The sequence below is a fragment of the Camponotus vicinus genome, unplaced genomic scaffold (genome assembly GCF_025532165.1).
Source record: "Camponotus vicinus isolate PSW18456_S1 unplaced genomic scaffold, iyCamVici1.0 SCAF_2, whole genome shotgun sequence".
Lineage (NCBI taxonomy): Eukaryota > Metazoa > Arthropoda > Insecta > Hymenoptera > Formicidae > Camponotus > Camponotus vicinus.
Window position 1 is genome coordinate 24,123,072 of NW_028141956.1, and position 23,245 is coordinate 24,146,316.

The 23,245-nt window shown below is 32.2% G+C and overlaps 3 protein-coding genes and 1 long non-coding RNA gene across 6 annotated transcripts; 2 read left to right on the forward strand and 2 right to left on the reverse strand.

Annotated features, from left to right (window-relative positions):
• Positions 1 to 366: 366 nt before the first annotated feature.
• Positions 367 to 818, reverse strand: LOC145967310 (uncharacterized). Its single transcript, XM_083092081.1, has one exon. It carries the CDS (start codon positions 816 to 818, stop codon positions 627 to 629), a length of 192 nt encoding a protein of 63 aa, XP_082948207.1. The 3' UTR covers positions 367 to 626.
• On the reverse strand, positions 790 to 3,931 carry Mrpl53 (mitochondrial ribosomal protein L53). Of its 2 annotated transcripts, none has more exons than XM_083092080.1 (4): positions 3,703 to 3,931; positions 1,824 to 1,936; positions 1,248 to 1,494; positions 790 to 917 (listed from the first exon to the last, which is right to left on the reverse strand). In XM_083092080.1, exons 1-3 carry the CDS (start codon positions 3,846 to 3,848, stop codon positions 1,283 to 1,285), a joined length of 471 nt encoding a protein of 156 aa, XP_082948206.1. In that variant the 5' UTR covers positions 3,849 to 3,931; the 3' UTR covers positions 790 to 917; positions 1,248 to 1,282. The 2 variants fall into 2 exon arrangements, with proteins under 2 accessions (XP_082948206.1, XP_082948205.1); XM_083092079.1 differs by having other exon boundaries at positions 790 to 970.
• Positions 2,175 to 22,557, forward strand: Ago1 (protein argonaute-1). 2 transcript variants are annotated; one of them, XM_083092078.1, is made up of 12 exons: positions 2,176 to 2,306; positions 6,831 to 6,974; positions 7,081 to 7,361; positions 7,435 to 7,741; positions 7,817 to 8,039; positions 8,118 to 8,265; positions 8,349 to 8,612; positions 9,515 to 9,833; positions 9,969 to 10,320; positions 10,682 to 11,015; positions 11,101 to 11,300; positions 11,391 to 22,557. In XM_083092078.1, the coding sequence occupies exons 1-12, from the start codon at positions 2,195 to 2,197 to the stop codon at positions 11,497 to 11,499; spliced, it is 2,793 nt and encodes a 930-aa protein (XP_082948204.1). In that variant the 5' UTR covers positions 2,176 to 2,194; the 3' UTR covers positions 11,500 to 22,557. The 2 variants fall into 2 exon arrangements, with proteins under 2 accessions (XP_082948203.1, XP_082948204.1); XM_083092077.1 differs by having other exon boundaries at positions 2,175 to 2,306; positions 11,101 to 22,557.
• Positions 4,686 to 6,645, forward strand: LOC145967312 (uncharacterized). The gene is made up of 3 exons (XR_014437338.1): positions 4,686 to 4,897; positions 6,027 to 6,061; positions 6,471 to 6,645. It is a non-coding gene; the product is annotated as an uncharacterized LOC145967312 (long non-coding RNA).
• Positions 22,558 to 23,245: the final 688 nt, after the last annotated feature.

Consider the following 23,245-nt stretch of genomic DNA (forward strand, 5'->3'; position numbering starts at 1 on the left):
GCTTTTACATTATTTTGACAAAACAAATGAAAGATAATTGAACAGCAATGCAGTTAATAAAAATTGTAGTGCGGTGAGAAATATGGTTTCTGAATGTAATTATATTAAATATAATAATTGCTAAACTTTCAAATTCTTTAATTTATATTTGAACTTATCCACAGAAACACTTTGTCGACTGTTAGACTATATTTTATATATTTACATATCCCCTTTCCAGCTCTTATTTTAATATTGTAATTATTCTATTGCAGTTTTTTAATTTTTATATATTCTTTTAAAAATGTTAATTATATGACGAAAGTCTTAATTTTTTTTATCGTTTATATACTAAAGGAAGTTAAATGTTTCATACAAAATTGTACATCTTTTTAATGCTATTTTATTATCAGAGCATATATATAAATGATTTACGATACATCACATTTATAAAGTACATCCCTTTTTCTGTGCTTGCTAGCATAGGATTTTATTTAATTAAAGAATGAGACTTAAAAGTTTAATTTATTGGTTATAACGTGTGTTAAATAATTAATGTTATGATACTAATTTTATAAAAAATCTAGAGTATAACAAAACAAAATATACAAGACATCTTGTAAATTGAATTCGCTGAATGCATGATGTTATTCAACGGGTTTTATAGTTATAAATCTCGAAAGAATAAATGCGACTAGAAAAGTACCTGCTACAAAACAAATGACAAAAATATACCAAGTTTCTTCGTCAAATACATCGGTGAAAGCTGGAACTTGACTGTAGAGCATATCGATAAGTCTTAAATTGTAATCTTTATTATTTCCTGTCTCGGTCGCCATTTTTATTATCTTCCTTTCCGTAAATTTAAAATCAATGTTGCACGGGTATTTTTCTTTTTTTGTACGATCGGCTTTATCGTAATCAAATGAGTATCAAAACTATAAAGTTAATATAGATTAAACGTTTTTCGACTTCTAAGAAATGAAAAATCCTGCAAGAATATAAATAATAATTGTTGTAATGTTTATTTGGACATTACAAAATTTTAAGCAGATTTGAAGATTAATTGAATCAAATATTATGCAGTAGATGATTGACAACTTTTTCCAATTAATAGGCTTTCACTTAAATTATTTATAAAACGTCAGAAAATAGGATAAAGCGATTTTTGATATTTGTCGAAGAAGTATAATTTAAATATTCGTATATTTAAATAAACTTTAATGAAAATTTGAACACAAAAAAATCAGTGATATTTAATTTATTACCAGTCGATAAGTAATCTAATAAGTCGCCAATTAAATTAACTCAGTAATATTATTGGTCTCTTCTTTTTTCCTTCTTTTTGTTTATGATGCGATTTCTTTTTCTTTTTCTTCTTTTCTTGGAGCTCTTTTTGAGCTTCAAGCACAGCTGGGTCAGGCGGAACTAAGCTGGTAATATGCTTGTTGTAAAGCTCCAAAATGTTCAAGCACGTTAAAAGACCTGTTTTTAATATCACCTTATCACCTGATTCTGAAAAGTAAAGAATCGAATGATCTATCTGCGCGTGATTACGATTATAGGAGAAAAAGTATAAAAAAAAGTTTATTTTAGGCGAATAAATAAATAACTGCAGTTTTAATTCTATTCTTGTTCACTCAGTAAATAAATTTCTTATTAATGCACACAATTTATTCAGAAGATTTGTTAGATGAAAACTAGAATTATATTTAAAATATCCTTCATATGTCTTGTAAAATATCTTGTTTACGTTATATGAACAGAATCTTTTTCGTAATGTTGATATATTCTAAAGTGAATGAATGATGAGTTTGAACACATAATACTTTTGTTATACTCACGAAGACTGAATGTAATGGTTGGTTCAGAACGATCGCATACGACCTCTGTTTTCATCAAACAATACGGGTTTGTCGCACAGATTCTCGGCGCGCTAATGAAAAATTGAAAATCTCTGCAAGTAAAAAGCGTTATGCACGTTATTCTTTTGCGTTATCTGGAACGAAGATATTATTGATTTACGCGCATATTATACAGCCTCTCTAAAGCTGTAGAAATTAAATTTTGTACTGCTTAAATCTATGTTTCCTTCTTTTTTTCTTTTCTCTCTCTATCCTAGCTTTGGCACTTGGCTTGGCACTGATACTAAGATATGCGAATTACCAATTTTCATTATATTTTTCAATGTTTGTTGTTTCCTTTGGCAGGCAGAATGGCACAAATGGAGCAGCAATTACCGCTTCCAATGCCAGATTTAAGCACCCTTCGCATAACTACAGCCGTCTCCATGCTTGGCAAAGCATATGGATGTGGCCAATGTAATGGTAAGTCTCATTCGAATTGAAGCAAAGATAAAAAACATAATGAATGTAAGAAACTTCATAACACAAGGAACGTTTATCTGTGCGCACTTCTCTTTGATATTTTTGATTAGTTTAAATTTAAAAAATAAGCATAAGATAATTATTCTCTTCAACTTGAAACATTTTTATACCCTTGAAAATATTCAAATTATTCAATTAAATTAAGTTAAATTAAAAATATATAATTCACGTCATTTAAAAATACGGAAAAAAAATTAAAAGTATCAAAATTTAAAAATACATAAAAATCCAATTAGTTACCTTAAAACATCTTAATTGCTATATTAACTTCTCCTATCATCGACACAGTCGATTATCGACTGAAAACCGAAACGAACAATGGGATCAGATAAGGGAGGATTCTAAAAATGAAAAAAGGCAGGAAAATAACGAATACAAGCTATGCGAAACGAAGCTCGCGCAGGATAACTTTTCTCGATTGACAGTCGAAGTTGTTATCCGATTCAATATTAAAATGAGAGAGATGGACGATTCGTCGAACGGTATCGAGCGCAGCCACGATTGTGTACAAACGTCAAAATGAGCACGATTATGGGATATCGGAATCGCGAGGGGCGGTTTGGGAAAAGCTGTCTAGTTTACCTCGCGCATCCTGCGGTTTGCACCTCGAACGTGGATTATATCCTGGAGACACGTACACAGGACACGACGGAGCAGCTCGAGAATTTTCCGTGGCTTCCCCGATTAATAACGCGCGCACGATCGAGACACTTCTATAAATAACAGCGGGGCTGTGCGGATCGTCTGCTAGCTTAGCGCGAGGGGTGCGAGTTGCGCGTGCGTGCGCTATCGACGTCATCGGCCGCCAACCTAACCTGACCTGATTTGACAGCCGCGCTGCCCCGCGTTTACCCCGTTCTTACCCTCTCGCGAAATATGATTCCGTTCAAAATCGTGTACATTCGATATATTTATTTTTGTCATAGTAATATATATATGATTCAGATGATTAAAGTATCAATATTTCGAGGAATTTTAATTCAGATTCTGGCTGTCTTTGTCTCAATAAATTGTTTTATTACTATCTTTAAAAAGTATTGTATTACTTGATATTTTACTTAATCGAATTTTGGCATATTGCGTGATAAGAAGAATGATTATAACTTTGACAGTTTTGTATAAATGATTTTATTCTTAGGATTTTTTATGAAATTAATTGTTTTTAACCTTTCAAGAATCTGAAGACAGCAAATATACGATTTTTGACAACATCACGAATATAAAAAAACGTATGCATATTATAAAAAAAATTTTATGAAAGAAATAGAGATGCGAGTTTGCGACGCCCTTTCATAATTTCCGCGGATGCGCAAGCAACCTTAGGAAGGAGACTAACCTTATCGGCTTGACTTGCTCGTGAAACGGGTCGAAACGGAAGTTGATCCTCTTAACCGGCGTTAAATTGACGATTTTTAGATGCTTTATGATCGCGGCCATCACACCGATGGAGCGCGTTTTGGTCCCGCTGTAGGGGATCGACATTTTCAATAATTATGTGCAAACGCAATCGTGCGCGACGAACTCGTCGCGATGTCGCACTGTCCGAACTTGCCGTGTCAGTGTTGCCATCCGGCAGATTTGACCGCAGGTTGGCAATAGGCTCCACAGTGTGCGCGTCAACTTGCGCAATAGCTTGATCGACAATGACACATACTTCTCTATATATGTATATTATAGAATATATAATTTATATATTAGGTATGTATGTTAATATAAATATTATATAATTATTATATAAATATTATATAATTATTATATAAATATTATATAAATGATATATATTATTGTTGTATATTAATTATATATTCTATTATTAATACAATTTTTAAAATAATTTTTATATTATTTTAATAATATTTTTAATTTTCTATAAAAGTGGATAATGATCATTGAATGATATTCCTCAAACATTTTTCTTAGTGACGCATATGTTAAATTACGTGACAATGTTTTAAAAATAAAATGAGTAGTTTTTATAGGAAAAGAAGGGAAGGAAAAAGAGATAGAGAGGAGGGAGAAAGAAGAATAATAACGTGCAATTAACACATACTATATCGATATACGTATCATCGCTATTTTTATCCATTATTTTCCGAAGGAACCAAGGAACATTATTACAGAAAAGTCAGAGTATTTTAAATTCTAACAAATGAAAAATCATCTCATCGAATGACACATTACTCCAGATGATTGAATTGGAATGAAATAATTAAAAAACGATTTTGAAATCCTCGGGTATAAAGGAGCGAGCGGGGCGCCCTCTGGCGGCGCCTGGCGGCGCGAAAAATTGTCGACCGCGGCACTTCTCGGTGAGAGTCGGTTAGTCCAGGTTGCGCGGCCAATGGGCGCCGCGCTAGCGGACGCCATTGCAGATGGACAGTCTCGTTCGGTGGTGTCGTTCGCAGTGTGTGTTGTGGGGAAGCGTGTGTGGTGTGGCCAGCGGGGTCTTGTGTTGAATTTTTTACTTATTTATTAGTGGTTATCCGGTCTTTTACGCTCGACGGCAGCGAATATGTACCCCGCAGGACAACGTGAGTGTCTCTGCGTCGTCGTCCCCGTCCGGGGTGGCCGCGGAAACCCCCGTAAACACGCTCCCGACGTTCCCTCTCTTGACATCCGCGAGCTAGCGTGCTCGCGAGCTCGCGGATACCGTTGACTCTCGCACGGCGGTGTCCCGTCTCCGGTGTCCCTCGGATGCCTCCTCCGCCTCGTTTCCCCGTCTCGAGTGTCCGTCCGTGCCGTGTCGTTGGAAAAAAGCACGTTGTGCGGGAGGGGAGGGACTCTCGCGACGCCCCGTGCGTGATCCTCCGCGGATGATTCGCTCAATGACCTCGGATGAACCTCGTTCAACAGGCACGCGTGCTGTCGTCATTCACCCGCGATTCGATTCATGGATACTTTACGCGTTGCCTAAACCTAGTCCGCTACAGCTCGCTGTCTCTCTCTTTCTGAATTATGATCTTTCTATCTTATCTGTTATACGGACAAAGAATCTTAGCCTTTAGGCATAAGTGAATCCGAGTTGGATAGGCTCGCTTTCAGTCTATTGGGAGATTAATGATTTTCCGCGATATTTCTCTCGAGATGTATATCCAAATTTATGTGGCATAGATAGAGAAAATTAATTCTGATATTAACTATATGACTATGTGTGTGTCATACATTTTGGAGTCACATATTAGAAGATTGCCTTGGAAAGCATGCTTATCGAAAGCATTTTTTTTAAGCTTTTACGTGTTGAATTATTTGAAAAATAGTACATTACTTTAACTAGCATGAAATTAATCCATCATGAGATACTTTGGTATCATTTCTTAAATTTTATTAGCAATGCATAATCTGTTATAACGAGTTTAGTTTTGGTAGATTAAAATATTTCAACCTGGAAATAAATATACGAAGCACTATTGCGATTTATTCTGAAAAACTGTCTTTACTTTGTTATAAGTTTGTTCTATAAGATTTACTTAAAATCGCAAAATTTTTTTAGCATACTCCATTTACTTAAAATCTATGCAATTTATGCAATTCCAAAAAATTATAGAAAAAAAGATTTTTTATCGATGATAGTAGAATATTTTTTTAAAGACATTTTGTTGACACACACTTTTAAAAATAAAATTGATTAATGATTTTTTAATTTCTTTGTTTTTTTTTTAGTTTTGTAATAGGAATATTTTTGACATAGGCATTAAGTGAGTTTACAATTGTGAATTGGTCAATTTTTTCCTAAATTATAGACAAGATAATTAACAATGATTCCAATATTTGAATAAACTGTCAAGCATAAATATATCGTAGCAAAATAAAAAGTGTGCAAACAAAATAGATACAATGGTAGTAATTATTGATTTATGAATGCACATTTAGTGTTGAAAGTAACATAACTTAGCAATGCTAATACGATCGTTTTTATTTTGTATTATTTAATATTTGTTGTTTCTTTATCTTCTATTTTTAAACATGATGCATACAATGTTTACATGTTTGACATTTTATCTGAATGTTGAGTTGAGCATATCATTTGTTTAAGATACAAAAATGTTGTTGAGAAAAAATATTTTGTGTTAATTATCTTAAATGTATCGAGTTATTTTTTTACAGTTTGTTACAATCACTGACGTTGCATATAAAAAAAGAACTGAGATATCGTAATCTGTTAACTTCGACTTAAAAAAATTTCTTATTGAGCATTTAACATTAAATTCGTTATTATACATATAATAATAATTACTTGATGTGTGCAATACCTTGCAATACCTTGGGCTATTATTATTGCGCATAGATATTCGTTGCTGTACGATCTGATTATAATAAACTGAGCATCCCAGAGCACACAAAGAGAAATAAAAGATGCAAAGTTCAAGTATGTAATATTATTCCACAAATACAGACAAAGTATACATAACTGACACACTGATTTTTTGAGAAATATTTTATATTATTTTACACATATTTTTGCAGCCCCTCCACCTGGACCTTCAACAAGTGGAGGCACTGTTGGGACAGCAGCGGGAGTAGCGGCAAGTAGTGTCGCAGCTCCCAGCAATATGGGGCTTGTTCCCGCACAACAGGCACACACTCCTCCTCAACCTACGGAACTGCCAAGTGAGTATATATTTATAATTCTGTTAAATAAAATTGTTCTCTGCTAAGTGAAAAATGTTGCAAAGCTAATTTTATTTGATTATAATTAATATTACTTTTTGCCCAGTGTTTACATGCCCTCGAAGACCAAACATAGGACGAGAAGGCAGACCGATTGGTTTGCGAGCTAACCACTTCCAAATTAGTATGCCACGTGGCTATGTTCATCATTATGACATTAGCATACAACCTGATAAATGTCCTCGGAAAGTTAATAGGGAAATTGTAGAAACTATGGTTCATGCATATACTAAAATATTTCAATCTCGTAAGCCTGTGTTTGACGGCAGAAATAACTTGTACACAAGGGACCCCTTGCCTATTGGGCATGATAAAGTAGAATTAGAGGTGAGTTATTGTTATTGGAAAATTCCAATTATATTGCACGACATTTATAATTATTATTTAACCGTTTTTACAGGTCACACTGCCTGGTGAGGGTAAAGATAGGGTTTTCCGTGTTGTTATAAAATGGTTGGCGCAGGTATCGCTATTTGCTTTAGAAGAGGCTCTAGAGGGACGAACTAGACAAATTCCATATGATGCTGTTCTCGCTTTAGACGTCGTAATGAGGCATTTACCATCTATGACATACACTCCAGTAGGTAGATCGTTCTTTAGTACGCCAGAAGGATACTATCATCCATTGGGCGGAGGCAGAGAAGTATGGTTTGGATTCCATCAATCAGTGAGACCATCGCAATGGAAAATGATGTTGAATATTGATGGTAAACGCGCGGAAAACAATTTTTGATTTGTATTATACCGTTATGACTTTATTACTCATCCGTCTATATTTCTAGTCTCTGCCACTGCCTTCTACAAGGCGCAGCCGGTTATAGAATTTATGTGCGAAGTATTGGATATCCGAGATATCAACGAACAAAGAAAACCACTGACAGATTCTCAAAGAGTGAAATTTACCAAAGAAATCAAGGGTCTCAAGATTGAAATAACTCACTGCGGAGCTATGAAGCGAAAATATAGAGTGTGCAATGTTACACGTAAACCAGCTCAAATGCAATCGTAAGTATACATTGAAATGATAACGTCGTCGTCAAAATGATAGAAATGTACAACATTGTAATTTTTGTTAACTTGTAGATTTCCATTGCAACTGGAAAATGGACAAACAGTCGAATGTACAGTTGCCAAATATTTCTTAGATAAGTACAAAATGAAATTGCGCCACCCACATCTTCCTTGTTTGCAAGTTGGCCAAGAACACAAACATACATATTTGCCTCTTGAGGTTTGTGCACAAAATCTTAACTTGTAAGCGTTAATATTTTATAGAGAATATAAAACGACATGCGATTATTTGTTACATTATAGGTTTGCAATATTGTTGCTGGACAACGCTGCATTAAGAAGTTAACTGATATGCAGACCTCGACCATGATCAAAGCTACAGCGCGTTCCGCACCAGATCGCGAACGGGAGATTAACAATCTAGTTAGAAGGGCTGACTTTAACAATGATTCTTATGTACAAGAATTTGGATTGACTATATCGAATAGTATGATGGAAGTCAGGGGTCGTGTATTACCTCCGCCCAAATTGCAGTATGGAGGGCGCGTAAGTTCCCTCAGTGGACAGGTGAGAAACTTCCAACTGAATCAGTCAGGTCTAGTCGAATCACACATTTGCAAGGGCTAATAAATTTCATTATTTTTAGCATATTAGTTTTTTTTTTTATAGCATTGGATATGTGTGTGTTCGATGAACAGTTATTATACATTTTATATAATAAATATATATATATATATATATATATATATATATATATATATATATTCTGCAAAACAAAGCTGTGTTAAAAAGCTATAATGAATATAAAACATTTTCATATTGTTATTGCTGATTTTAGCGTATAATATTTATTTTACATCTGATATTTATTTTACATCTTATATGACACAGTAGCACTTACATTTATATATTTCTCAATTTAATTTTGTAAACTTGTAATAATACATTTTTAATATGCATTTAACGAGATTATCTTTGACATATATCTCTATACACGTGGCCAAAAGTTGTCAAATGAATGCATGGGTTCTAGACCTGGTTGATTTGATATCTGGGCTGTTAGTGTAACGAGTATTCAAACTGCTGTCAATTATAAATAATAGATATGACAAAGATATACAGCTTTTTTGCTATAGTGGTAGAGAATCATAGCTTACGGTTTACAAATGTAACTAGTGTTACATTTGCAGTCCGATATCACTCGAAAGTCTGATGCCATCAGTATCTGTTCCATGCTGTAGTAACAATATTCTTGATATATTATTCTTGATACATAAGTAATCTTTTTTCCACTAGGTTTAAAATCATAAAAGTTTTCATTTATATTGCTTTTAAAATTGCGAGTAAAATTGCATGTGAAAAGAGAAATGTTTATGTATGGAAACACTGATGCATCTATTAGTAGGATGATTACATATTGTTAAAACAATTCGTTAAACCCTCAATAACACATGTCTCTTTCCCTAAAGACGAAGCAGCAGGCAATGCCTAATCAAGGCGTGTGGGATATGCGTGGCAAGCAGTTCTTTACTGGAGTGGAGATTAGAGTGTGGGCAATTGCTTGTTTTGCGCCACAAAGAACAGTGCGTGAAGACGCGCTACGTTTATTCACGACACAACTCCAGAAAATTAGTAACGATGCTGGCATGCCCATCATTGGGCAGCCATGTTTTTGTAAATACGCTACTGGACCGGATCAAGTCGAACCTATGTTTAGATACTTGAAATCGACTTTCTCGCAATTGCAGCTAGTTTGTGTTGTGCTACCTGGCAAAACTCCTGTATATGGTAATTATATATGCTATATAAATAAGAATGTCTCGGATTAAATTACACATGTTTTACAAATGATTCTAGAACAATTTTATGTAATTCAACTTTTATAAATGTAAATCGAAATAAATTGTTTTCCATTTTTTTTAGCTGAAGTGAAAAGAGTAGGAGATACATTATTAGGCATGGCGACTCAATGTGTACAAGCGAAAAATGTCAATAAGACTTCGCCGCAAACATTATCCAATCTTTGTCTTAAAATAAATGTCAAATTAGGAGGCATCAATAGCATTTTAGTACCTAGCATAAGACCGAAAGTGTTTAACGAACCAGTTATATTTCTTGGAGCTGATGTAACTCACCCGCCGGCGGGAGATAATAAGAAACCCAGTATAGCCGCTGTAGTGGGCAGCATGGATGCCCACCCATCTCGATACGCAGCGACAGTTAGGGTTCAACAGCATAGACAAGAGATTATCCAGGAACTCAGTTCGATGGTTAGGTGAGTGATTCGAATTAATTTATGGAATTTTACAACAAAACATTTAGTAAATATAAGCTCTAAATAGACGATTTAATTGTATGACATTTCAGTAGATGTGATAGCAAGATTTTTTTTTATGACAAAACTTTTAATTTATAATAATTATTATGAAAAGTCATAATTACATATTTAAGACATAATTACATATTTAAGTCATAATTACATATTTAAGACATCGCAAAATTATTAAAAAGTGATAATCAGTCATATTATTGAAAGTATTGTCACATTTATCTCAGGTTCGCGATTCGCGTTTGTTTCTTATTTTTTCTTGCTATTAAATATATCTCTAATCGTCATACCTTTTTTTTTCTTTAAGGGAATTGCTTCTAATGTTTTACAAGAGTACGGGTGGATACAAGCCTCATAGAATAATTCTGTATCGCGATGGCGTCTCCGAAGGACAGTTTCTCACCGTTTTACAACATGAATTAACTGCCATTCGTGAGGCGTGCCTCAAGCTCGAAATCGATTATAGACCCGGCATAACGTTTATTGTCGTACAGAAGAGGCATCACACGCGTCTGTTCTGTGCAGACAAGAAAGAACAAAGCGGGAAAAGTGGAAATATTCCGGCGGGCACAACTGTCGATGTGTGCATAACTCATCCAACGGAATTCGACTTTTACCTCTGCAGTCACCAGGGTATCCAGGTAAACTTACTAGTCTTTACATAAAAAACATGCTCCATTATCACACCGTGTGCATTTCTATAAACACTCGTTTCTTTTGTTTCAGGGCACATCGAGACCATCGCATTATCATGTACTTTGGGACGACAATCACTTCGAAAGCGATGAATTACAATGTCTCACATACCAGCTGTGTCATACTTATGTCAGATGCACGAGATCCGTCAGTATACCAGCACCGGCGTATTACGCTCATCTTGTAGCATTCCGAGCCAGATACCACTTGGTCGAGAAAGAACACGATAGGTGTGTTTACCTTTTTTTGTCATATCATTATAAATGCAGCGGAATTGTGCAATGCTTCTTTATTATATCTTTTTTTCTTAAATTTTACAGTGGGGAAGGTTCTCATCAGTCGGGTTGTAGCGAAGATAGGACACCGGGTGCGATGGCACGAGCAATCACGGTTCACGCAGACACGAAACGAGTTATGTATTTCGCATAATTCCGTTCTTTGGACCGAAATATATATATGACTCGAATATATATATATATATGGATTCAGTCTTGCTTATCTCTGTGAGAAAATGACTGTATATAATATTAATCTGTGACGAGTGAAACCGACGAGGAAGCTTCATCGGACAGCCGGGAACAGTCCAAGCGCAACTATATAACGCATCGCGTTACAAACTCTTGGACTATTTAACAGTTAGAGTGATTGGTCAATTTTCTACACTTTCTTTTCTGTTTCTCTTTCTTTTCTGTCATTTTCTTATCGAGTTTATACGATAATTTTTTTTGTATGCGTGACATATATATTGTATGTTATATTCACATCTGTACAGAGGAAGAGCGAGTTCTCGATTTGATTTTATGAACTTTGTATAGACTAAGTTTTTACGAGGGTGCTTTTAACTAATGCGCGCGCAGTTTCTAAATCAGATTAAGCCATTTTGCAAAGGTAAACAGCCATTTGCAAAAGTAGATTGAAAGTAAGCTAAACAATTTTTTTTCCTTTTTTTTTATGGAAATTAAGCTAGATTAGATTGAGGAGGTAATTGGATGTGACATCTTAAGCTAATAACAGATTGATTTAAGCCAAATGTGGATTTCTGTTACACGCTATCGAGATAAATAATAGCACTTTTCGATTTAAATGACTTCACAATGAAATTAGTGCGGCATATTACGCTTATTTTTTCAGGGAACGAGTTTTCCCTAGCATTTGTGTGCAAAATGAAGGGGGAAAGAACAAAAGAACCAAAATCATGATTGTATAAATCGCTATTTGCGAGACTGTTATCCTGTTGTATGTATGTATAGTTTTTATTTCGCGTGGAGTGTACAACTCCATTCTGTAAATTCTGTAAATTCTAGATCTCTAATCATGCTGCAGAGATTGGCATAATAAAAGATAAAGACAGTTGGTAATGATGATAATAACTTTAGGATTGTGAGTTACATTATTACATCATATCTGCAGAATCACAATGCCGCTATCTTTTATACGAGATGCACTTTTAAATCACAAAACCATTTTAAAGATAATCCTGGAGTATTCTCAAGAAAACCGATGAAACAACACCAATTTGTGTGTATACTTCGTCTAAGTAGCTTAGTTGATAAGAAAGGACATAATCTTCGTACATAAAGACAATTATGTAGTAAAACTAGCCGAGGAATGTTATGTAGAGAACTCGCGCTATTTATATGACTTCCGTCATAATTTTTAATAGCTTTGAGTGTTTATTTGAAAAAAATACTGTCGAAAATTATTCTCGATATATTTGTCAATATATTTATCAATATGATTATGAAATGTAACGCAGAGAGTTATTCTCTCTTACTCTCTTTATATTTCTTACCCAGAGTTATTCTCTCAAATGGACACTTTAAGCTTTAGGATTCAAATTTAGCATAATTTAATCGAATATGATCATTTTAATGCTAACTAATTGTTAGAATATATATTTTATTCGTTTCATTTAATTTTTCATTAAGGTGCGTTATTGTCTGCACGTTGCACACAGCTCATAATCTATGCTTACAACTATTAATGACACTACTGAACTAGAAAAATACAGTTAGGGTATAATTCTAAGGATGTATACAACTTTATCTGTGTTAAATGCGTATCGGGAATGAAAGTAAACGGATATCCATGTCTGGTGTCCGAGATAAGCCGGGGTGTTATCTACTCAGATAAAAGAATAATGGCTATGAATAAGCCGAATTTATATGGCATTAAATATAGGCCGATAACAAGGCCTTTTCACAGAACGTGCAAGAAACTTCGGGATAAAAATAATAATATCGCGATATTGCGTTGATGTAATGCAAAATTATGCAAACGTAAAGATGCGTTAGTAATTAATAGGATTAGAGCTATTGCTTTAAAAAGGGAGGATTGTGAAAACCAAGATTAGCTGTAAGAATATTGTACGAATAAGACCTCTTATCAGTTTTAAGAGAATAATTATCTGTTTGCTTGATAATGCCAAACTTTAGGGATTTCATATTTTTACTCTAATGATCGCGATTCGTGCAAATCTATTTCAATAATCTTTTGGAACAATAATTATTAATAATTAAAATAAGAGCAAAGCCTTGGAAGTAACATGTATAATCCAATTTATGGGATAGAGTCATATATTAATAGATCAAAAAAATCCTATTAATATATGAACACAAGTCGTAATATGCGATGTATAATTATATATCACTAATTTGTCGCGTTAAATTATGTATTACTATTAGAATCATTAATATACATCGCTAGATTTTTTTTCTGTTTTTGTATAATTATATAAGTGTTCGTATAAAAAAAAAATTGCCATTGCAATTAACTATGATTCTGAAAGTTTGTAAATCAGTATTAATAATAACAATGCTTTTACTAAGAGAGAATATTCTTGGAAAATTATTTTGTCGAACCACCGATTTTTTTTTTTTTTAATTAATATATATATACAAAAGAGCGAAAATGCTATCTTTGACTGTATTAATGATTCTAATGTTAGATTTATAAAGGATATAATGTTAATATTATATCGGAAAGTGTGTATGGAAAGAAGACCTTGATCTATTAGTAATATTTATTCTAGTTGTTAAAGTAAAGCATGTGAAACTTAAAGTTAAAAGCCTGTATTCTCGGCCCGTACTAGACGCAGCCACAGTTGTAACGAATATCTAGAATTCGTGGTTTTTAGATAAAACGTTACTTCTTTTCGGGCACACCTGCGCTGATAGCTATGTAACGGCTTTTATTATCATCTATCTAAGACCTGTTTCGAAACGACATAGGCGTAGGCATAGTTCGGATAATATAGTCAGGACAATTGATGAGGTGGATAAAATATTGGGGAAATATTAAATAAGAAAAATAAAACAAAAAAAGGAAAAGATTATTTATTCGCGTTGTTGAAGAGATACACACAGGTACCAAATCTGAATGAGCGATAACAAAATATAGGGATCGTTACTTTATCAATCGCAATTGAATAATGATTGATAAAGTGACGTACAAAGGGATGAATGTTATTAAACTTTAAAATAAATTGTAGACGATGCAAATTAGATTTTAAGGCAAGTAAGGAGCTGCTATAACGATATAATCAATGTCCCAGTGAATACCAAAATGAGATCAGATATATTGGTAAACCGCAAAATTTATCAATTAATTCAATAAGTTTTTTTCACATACAATTATAGTATACTATTCAGCTGTTAAATTTCTCTGTAAGATTTAAAAAGCATATCTTCTCGTTTAAATAATTAATTGATATGATTCACAACTTAGTTTCGTGTTTGCAAGGAAAATGAAAGAAAATCTGTGAGTCGCATATCATAAAATATCCTTATGAATGCACGTCAGATACTATTATGTAACCGATTGCATGATATTCTATATCACTGTGTTTTCATCTTCTCGTGTTTTTTTGAAAGCAACAAATTTGGCTCGATATTTTCCTGCGCCTGAACGAAAACAGGACTAGAAAAAGCGAGAATACGAAAGACGAAACTAGTCCTCCTCATTTGTAAATATACATTTCAATAATTTATTCGCAAATGATCTTTTCTTTTCGACAATAAAGATGACATTTCTGTAAACTTCTGTTGATTCGAAATAAGAATGTGTATTGCATTATGTGCAAAATCTTTTAAGTATTTCATATTTTCTCTTGGCCATAAATTTTGCTCAACGCTGTAAGACCGATATTTCTTAACAAGAATATTTGATTAGAAGCTATCAATTGTTGCAGCTTTATAACTTAGCGTTTTTTATCACCATGAAACTTTGTTTATCACCATGAAATTTTTTAAATTTTATTTATACTCTTTTGCAGCTTGATTTGCTAAGAGCTTTCAAATTTTCGATTTAAAAAAATTAATGGTAATTAAGTCTTTGTGAAAGTCTTTGCCGGGGATAAATCAACTCTAGATTTATTAGAAAAATTGCAACTGACGATTAATACATGTACATTCAAATTCTCCTTAAAGTGTATAAAACTAGTGTATAAAAATATGGAGTGAAAAACTGAGAAATTGAAATAAGTAAAAGCTAGAAAAGAGTTAGATATAATTTCATAGCATGCAACTATGAGATGTAAAATTTAATGTAAGGTAAATAATTTATATTTGTATATCTATATAAAAATACATATACATATATATAAAAACATATATTACACGCGCGCACACATACACACACAAGGTTATAGTAAAATTATTGTATCTCTACATGTTATTACTTCTCTTATTAAAATAGTAAGTTCTATCTTATGAAAAGTCAAGAGTATATCTACTTTCCAAGATTCGCCATCAACAAAGTCTCCTAAGCTTGTGGTATAAAAAATATAAATTGCACGAATATGCGCATAAATGATAAGTAATAGTTAAATCACGACTGTGTAATATTAATTTTATATCCTACAACTTCTGTTGCCCTAAAAGATGTAATATTTTGCGAAACTATTCCGTCTCATGTGTGCATATAATATGTGAATTTTTTATGTAACAAGTATACACACACATTAATATGCAACTATGTATACACATCTACACACACATATATATATATATTTTATGAGATACTACATATATAAGAATATTTTCGTTTTTCAAGCCTTTGTTTATGGGAGACATATATGCGTATCAAAAGTAGAAATACTGAAATCTTTCTCGCTAAATTTTGACTTTTCGAAAACACATTAGCGATTTTATTATATACTGTAAATTCACTTGCTACTTAAGGCGTGTGCGAAGTGCATAAGTTTCAAAGTATCAGCTTTAAGAGTGCTAGCGTCATGGATGAAACGATCAATAATAGCATTAACGTGACGATAGGGGACGATATTAGCGTTAGGTATAGTTTTGTCTTTAATTTCTAAGTGTATGCGCTGTTATATTACGAGTATGCATGCTACAAGAGTATGCTACGAGAGTTACTCGGAAGAGAAAGCCTGTCTCTGAAGTGTGAACACGAGTCTGGAAAATAATAAGACATGACGCGAGGCAGGAATGACTGGGATTAGTAATTTAATGTAAAAGTAACGCTTTACGTAGATTAGGTCGTTTTGTTAACGATGGAAAAGGGAGGTGATTTTAACGCCGAACTTCGAGTCTAAATCTGGCGGCTACGCAATTTTTCTTCTGTCTCTGTCCTATTACATGTACTCGACTACAATGTTTAATTAGTATTAAGGAAAAAAAAAGAAAAGCAACCATTCAACAGTTATATCTAATTCTGTGAATCGATTTTCTGTAATGAAATAGCTAATAGTGTTGTATTTTTAAGAGACAAACACAGAGCTAAATGATAGATCTCTCACATTGCTCTGTCAGGAAGACAACAATGGGGGCATTAATGGTATTCCTTACGTTAAAATTACATTCGATAAATGTTTGACATTTCTATTATAATCATATCAATCATGTGTTAATCCACGACTTGTTATCATAGATTCGAAATTCTGCTTGAGATGATGTAACAATGACGAAAGTTGAATTTATATCGAGATGCGACTTTTTATTATAGTCGAATAAAATACACATAACAAAGTTATATCAAAATTGCCGAATGTATATCTTGTCATTAAAAAGATTTGACAATTTTTTATATTAAAATGCTATAGTAAATTTTGAAACATTATTGCATTATTTATCTACATAACTCTTTATATATAATATTTAAGTTATATTCATTTCATTGGTATATATTAATATTAAAATTGGTATTAATATTAATATTGATATTATATTAATATCAAAATCAAAATAACTAGTTTTTTATATTACTTAATTTACAAATTTAAAATATATAGAAAATTTTATTAAGAAATATCTTAAAAATGTGAGAAAATTATGTAAAATATTTTTTCAAAATTTTAAAAATTTTTTTAGAGAAAATATACTTCTTTTCTGAAAGAATTTGAATTTTTATAATCGCTGTTGTCAGAAGTTGCAGTAAATTTTTGTCAATTATATATATCAAGTTTGAATGAATATAATGTTGACGAAAATAATATGAGAGAATTTCAAAATGAGGGATGAAAAGAATTGAATATTAATAATTGGCAAATACATGAAGAATTGAAACGCGATACGTCGTGGATTAACATCCTATTCTAAGTCTGATATTCGAATTGAATCGCTAATATTTCATAGCTCTCTCTTTTACGAGCCAAAAGCAAAAGGAAACAAGAAATGTCCATTATATTTATTCATGACAAATGTGATTTATTGTTCATGGGATCGTTTCTATAAACATTAGTCAGAGATAAAAAGCTTGCAAAACTAAAAAAAGAAAATTTCTTGGAGAATTTAATGCAATTTAATGCATTTTTTTTAAGAACTTGAAAAAATTAATCCAAATCTAATTTTACAATTTGGAAAATTTTATCTAAAAAAAGAAATCTTAAAAATATACAAAAATTATGTAAAATATATCTCCAATTTAAAAATTTTTTTTTAAAGAAAATTATGTTGATTGATATGTTGTACAATTGATTTTATATTCTTTTTATATTCTAAGAAAAGTAGAAATGACTTTGTCAAGTTTACTAATGTTTATAGCTACGATTTGCAATTCCACGAACACGTAATATCGATACATTGAGGAACCTCAAAAGATCCCACCGTTCGAAAGAAAACTTATTATATAAACTTTCTGTATCTACAAGTGCCTGGCGCTTCGTCCGCGCGTATTTGAGGTTTGCAAACAATAAAGTTGAACGTGTAACGACTTTCGAAATTCTAAAAGAGAGGACTAGAGTGCGAGAGCTTGTTGAATAGAGAGAAAACGCGGCGATTGTAGATAAGTTTTGAAAAAAAAAGCGCGGTCGATAATAATTAATTGATTAAGGGATCATAAGTCTAAGTGGATAGGTACTTGTTAAGGAGTGAGAGGATGCGGCGAATGTCGGCGAATTGTCCAACTTGGCCGCGCGCTGAAAGTATAAACTTAAATTATATCTGTTGGAGTCTTAATCACGTCTGGTCAAAATGAATAAATATTAGCTGTAAGATATACATACATATACACACACATACACACATACATACGTACATATATATAATGTAAGTGAAATATGTTAAATATTATATATTTATAAATGTGTCGAATGAATAAGTTTGAAATTAATAGCCTAATGTGTATGTATGTCGTACACGATCACGGTATCCTTGATTCATTAATTTCGAGCACACGCCTGCACAATGCATGTTTATCATCGTACGTTAAAAAATATCGATAGACTTTGTAACAAGGAGTATTTATTGCGAAATCGAGCAGGACGAAAAAATCGGAACAGGCAGCGCGTTGCAAACAATTACGAACGCTCTATATATCGTGTTAAATAAATTATGAAATATTTGTTATTGAGCAATGCGAACGAAAAAAAGAAAATGATAGACAATAGTCGGAAGTAGCTATTATTCGTTTGTGAATGATGTTATTCGTCTCGGACAATAATTTTGTTCTGAAACATGTCGGCGACCTGTTGCGACTTCTTTCGAACGACATCTTTAAAAAGATCTCGCTCCTAATTCTAGAAATTCAATAACCGACTTTCATATACATATAAATAAAAAAAATTTTGTATAAATATATAAATATATATATATATATAATAAATATAAATAAAGTTTTATATAAATCGAACATATTTTTAACAAAAAAAAAAACTAACTAATAATTTTATCTTGAGATCATCGAGTTGTACAAATTAGGAGCACGGAATTAAGTAACTCGCTCTCATTCGTTTACATTGCTCGATATCTGACTTTACAAGAGAGTCAGCCGGCAGAATGAAAAAAATACCATGGCAAAGATATAATTCGTATAAAAACACACGTCACATTTTTTTATAAATTATAATGTAAATTCTCTGGTGTGTTAAATTGTCTGGTGTGCCTCTCTGCATCCTCGATCGAGTAATCGTCATGTAGGTATCGTGAGACATTCGTTTTCGTAAAGATTAGATCTCTAATTTTTCCATGTTGCATTTCTCGAAAATGCATGGTTATTTTTTAATTGATATCTCGATAAATTTGGCCAATCAAGCAGCATTTTCATTTGAGTTTTATGTTCGAATGAACAGATATATTTAAGAATATATTCTTATATATTTCTCCATGTGTTGCTATTATATTTCTTTGTGGAATTAAAATCAGAAATATGTTATGAATGATATTTTAATTATTATTATATTATGGTCTCAATAATATATTTGAAAATTTTTAAAAAGTATAAAGTTTGCACGGATTTCTTTCATATACATCTGTTTAAATATATCTCCCTTTGAGGTGCTTAAAATTTTTATGTCGAAAATAATTGTTGAATTTGAGGATTTTTCTTAGTTAATCAAATTAGTTAATCAAATTTCTTTGCCCTAAAAAAATTTGTAGCTTCTGAATTTTTATCGATGATTAAATCTTGCTGTTGTTACATTTGTAGACATCATGTTTATTACATTCGCTAATTACGTTTGCATTACATCGATCGACGATTACTTCATCTGTGAAAAGGGAAAGTTGATTACATCCGCGATCTCGAGACGCGTTTGTAAGAAGAAAAATTTGTCACGAGTGCTAGTGAAGTTACAATAATGCGTGAGCATAGTTTTTAGTCTGTCGATGTAGTTCGAATTCTCTCCGTAATTGTATAACTAAAAAGATACGTATAACACGTTGCTATATCATTCTACGAGATTAAGAAAGTAAAGAGAGGAATGGAAAAAAGATCGTATAAAAAGTGGTCAATTTGCGTAAAAATCAGACGTATCTCGTTTCATGTATATAATATCAATTAAGACATACAGCAAAATCAGAATTTTGAGATGACGTGCATATTTTTAAAGAAAGTTACATTAAGTCAATAATTTGTGTAATATGTCAATTTTGCGGGCGCACGATTCGTTTCTCCGAATCTAAAATGGCTCTTAAACTATCAATGTTTTTTGTCGGTACACGCATCCTTTGATATGTATTACTAATCACGTACGTATGTATATTGTTAAATCTATGTGTCTTCTGTACGACTTCATTAAGCTCACATATATTTTTTTCTTTAAAAGCTTACAATACGAAAAAAATAAATTTATATATTTATAATCCAAGAAAAACACACAATCTTGTAATATCCTTTTCGTTATATTTGATGTATAAAATGCTGTTGTTTTATCTTAGCGTGTGTCAATTACAACAATTTGCGGAAACAAATGTGAATGTAATAGACTCGAAATATTTTCGACCATTAACAATTATACGGGTATATTCTCATCAATCTATATATGCATAGTTTTCGAGTCACACCCAAGTCATCTTAAGAGAAAGAAATCTGCTATTTAAACAAGACATTTTAAACATCAAAAAATTTTTCAAAGACGTTCTATTATATAAGATGTATCTTATCCTTTAAATTCTTGCGTTATTTGATATTATGTCGCTATTATATGTTGTGTGAGCTTTGTCCTAGATCCCAGCTGATGCCCAAAGGAGTCGGCGACAGGCGGTCGTGGAGCGTTTTTATATATTGCCAATAAAATGAAATATCGACAATAAATGTTGACAGTTCACAGAGCATTAATGGCATTTCTTCTTGTGGCTCGATGGGAAATCCGGAAGCGCGAAATAATTTTCTCGGACAATATTTTCGAACATTCACGCCTCGTCGATTTATTGTCGAAGCGTACTTGTTAAAGTGAGAAAAAGAAATAATCACAGAATTACGCGAGAGAATTCGCGCAATACGCATCCTTGTTTTCGATACCTTGGGCACCAGGCTCGGTCAGAATGTCATGTAACTCCGGTCAACTATAAATTCTTTTTCTCTATCTTTCTCTCTGTCTGTGTACGTTATAGTTGTAGTGTAATCTAGAAAAGGCCAGCTGGTTAACCGGAGTTAATTTACTCGGACAGTTGACTCTTTCGAGTAACTATTTTGCGTATGAAAATAATACGGTGCGGATAAAAAGAACGTGATTATATAAGATAACGTATGCCTAATATATTGAAAAAAATAATGCGACAACAAAAAATTATATAAATTAAGTATAAAAAATGTTTTATAAATTATTTCAAAAAAGAGAAAAAATGTAGATGATTGTAAGGTATTGAGTCTCACCTCTGATTTTGCGCATGATTGAAATACGCATCATATAATCGAACGCGAGTCAAATTTTATAATGTAATCAAAAAACATCATTGAGTTGGGGAATTCGATTCACTGGTACACGCTAAGGGGAATGTAAAATATCGTAATCTTGTACGGCAAGATTGCTCAAAAATATGTTGTATTATAAAGAACATATTAACAGTAATAATGTCGCGACGTTATAGTTGTAGCGATTACGATTTTCAGGAGCTACACACGCACTATCATTGTGTATATAAATTATTTATACGTGTGTGTGTGTATATATATAAATATACAAATATATATTTATACACACATACATTTACACCCACAATAATGAATAATATCCACGATTGTCTCTTGAACATTATGTGTGTATCTAATGTAATGCAAACTTCTTCATGTCGAGCATCAATTACAGAATCTTTATATTGTACATTCTATTTTTAATGATTTTCCCCTCTTACGTTGTTCTATTATTATTTAACGTTTGCATGCAATTATACATAGAATAAAAATCGATTGATTTCAAATGAAATGAAATATAAGAGCAACGTAAGAGGAGAAATTGGCTAAGAATAGAGTACAGAACGTGGAAATTAACATACAATTCAACGTACGGGTTATTCTTACTTTTAGTCTTTCGATTAATTATGTATAGATTTTTTAGACTATGAAACTTAGTCACGTAAGATTTATTATGGGTGGTATAGATTTAATGAAATCTAAACATATATATAAATATTTCAAAATCTATAAATAATTTTACGTTAGGTCCTTCTATCTTCTTTCTATTGCGTGAAAAAATATATCTTGAAAATGTGAAAGGATTATAAAAAACATAAAACATAAAAATATACAATATTTTCTCTCTCTTTTGCTCTTCTTTATAAAAAAATCAATTTAAATAAACTTGTGAATACATCTTGCGAGATTAAATTCCTAATCCTGAAATTCAAGGAATTTGAATTTCGTCATCTGTTTCTTACATATATAGTCCGTTTCTACTGATTTTAATTTATCTTGATTTCTTTTTCATTTTGATTCGGCAATTTAATTCCTCAGTAAAAATAAAGAGAAGGTATTTCTTTATTCCCCTGATAACCATCAACGATAAAAAAACGATAAAAAAATTTTTTATCGTTTTCAATATGGTTAGTGAATCGTTTATTAACGATACTCTATCAAAAACTCACGTTACAAAATACTTGGGATTCTATCGGAAATGTCTTATCAACTGCAAATCAATTTCTATCGTTTTCAATATGGTTAGTGAATCGTTTATTAACGATACTCTATCAAAAACTCTCGTTACAAAATACATGGGTTTCTACCGGAAATTTCTTATTATCTTTATATCGGTCTCAATCACAGTTTTAACATAATTAAAGTTTCGTTTATTTACGATAGACTATAAGAGAGAAATTCTTCATACAATACATATGGGTTTACATCGGAAATATCTTATTATAATGGCACCGGTTTCTCATCATTTTTAATAATATTAAAGTACCTAATTTTTTATCGTTTTTATTATAATTAGTGAACCGTTTATTTATAATACTCCATCAGCAAAAAAATATTGGAAAAATTTCTTAGCTGTATATCAGTC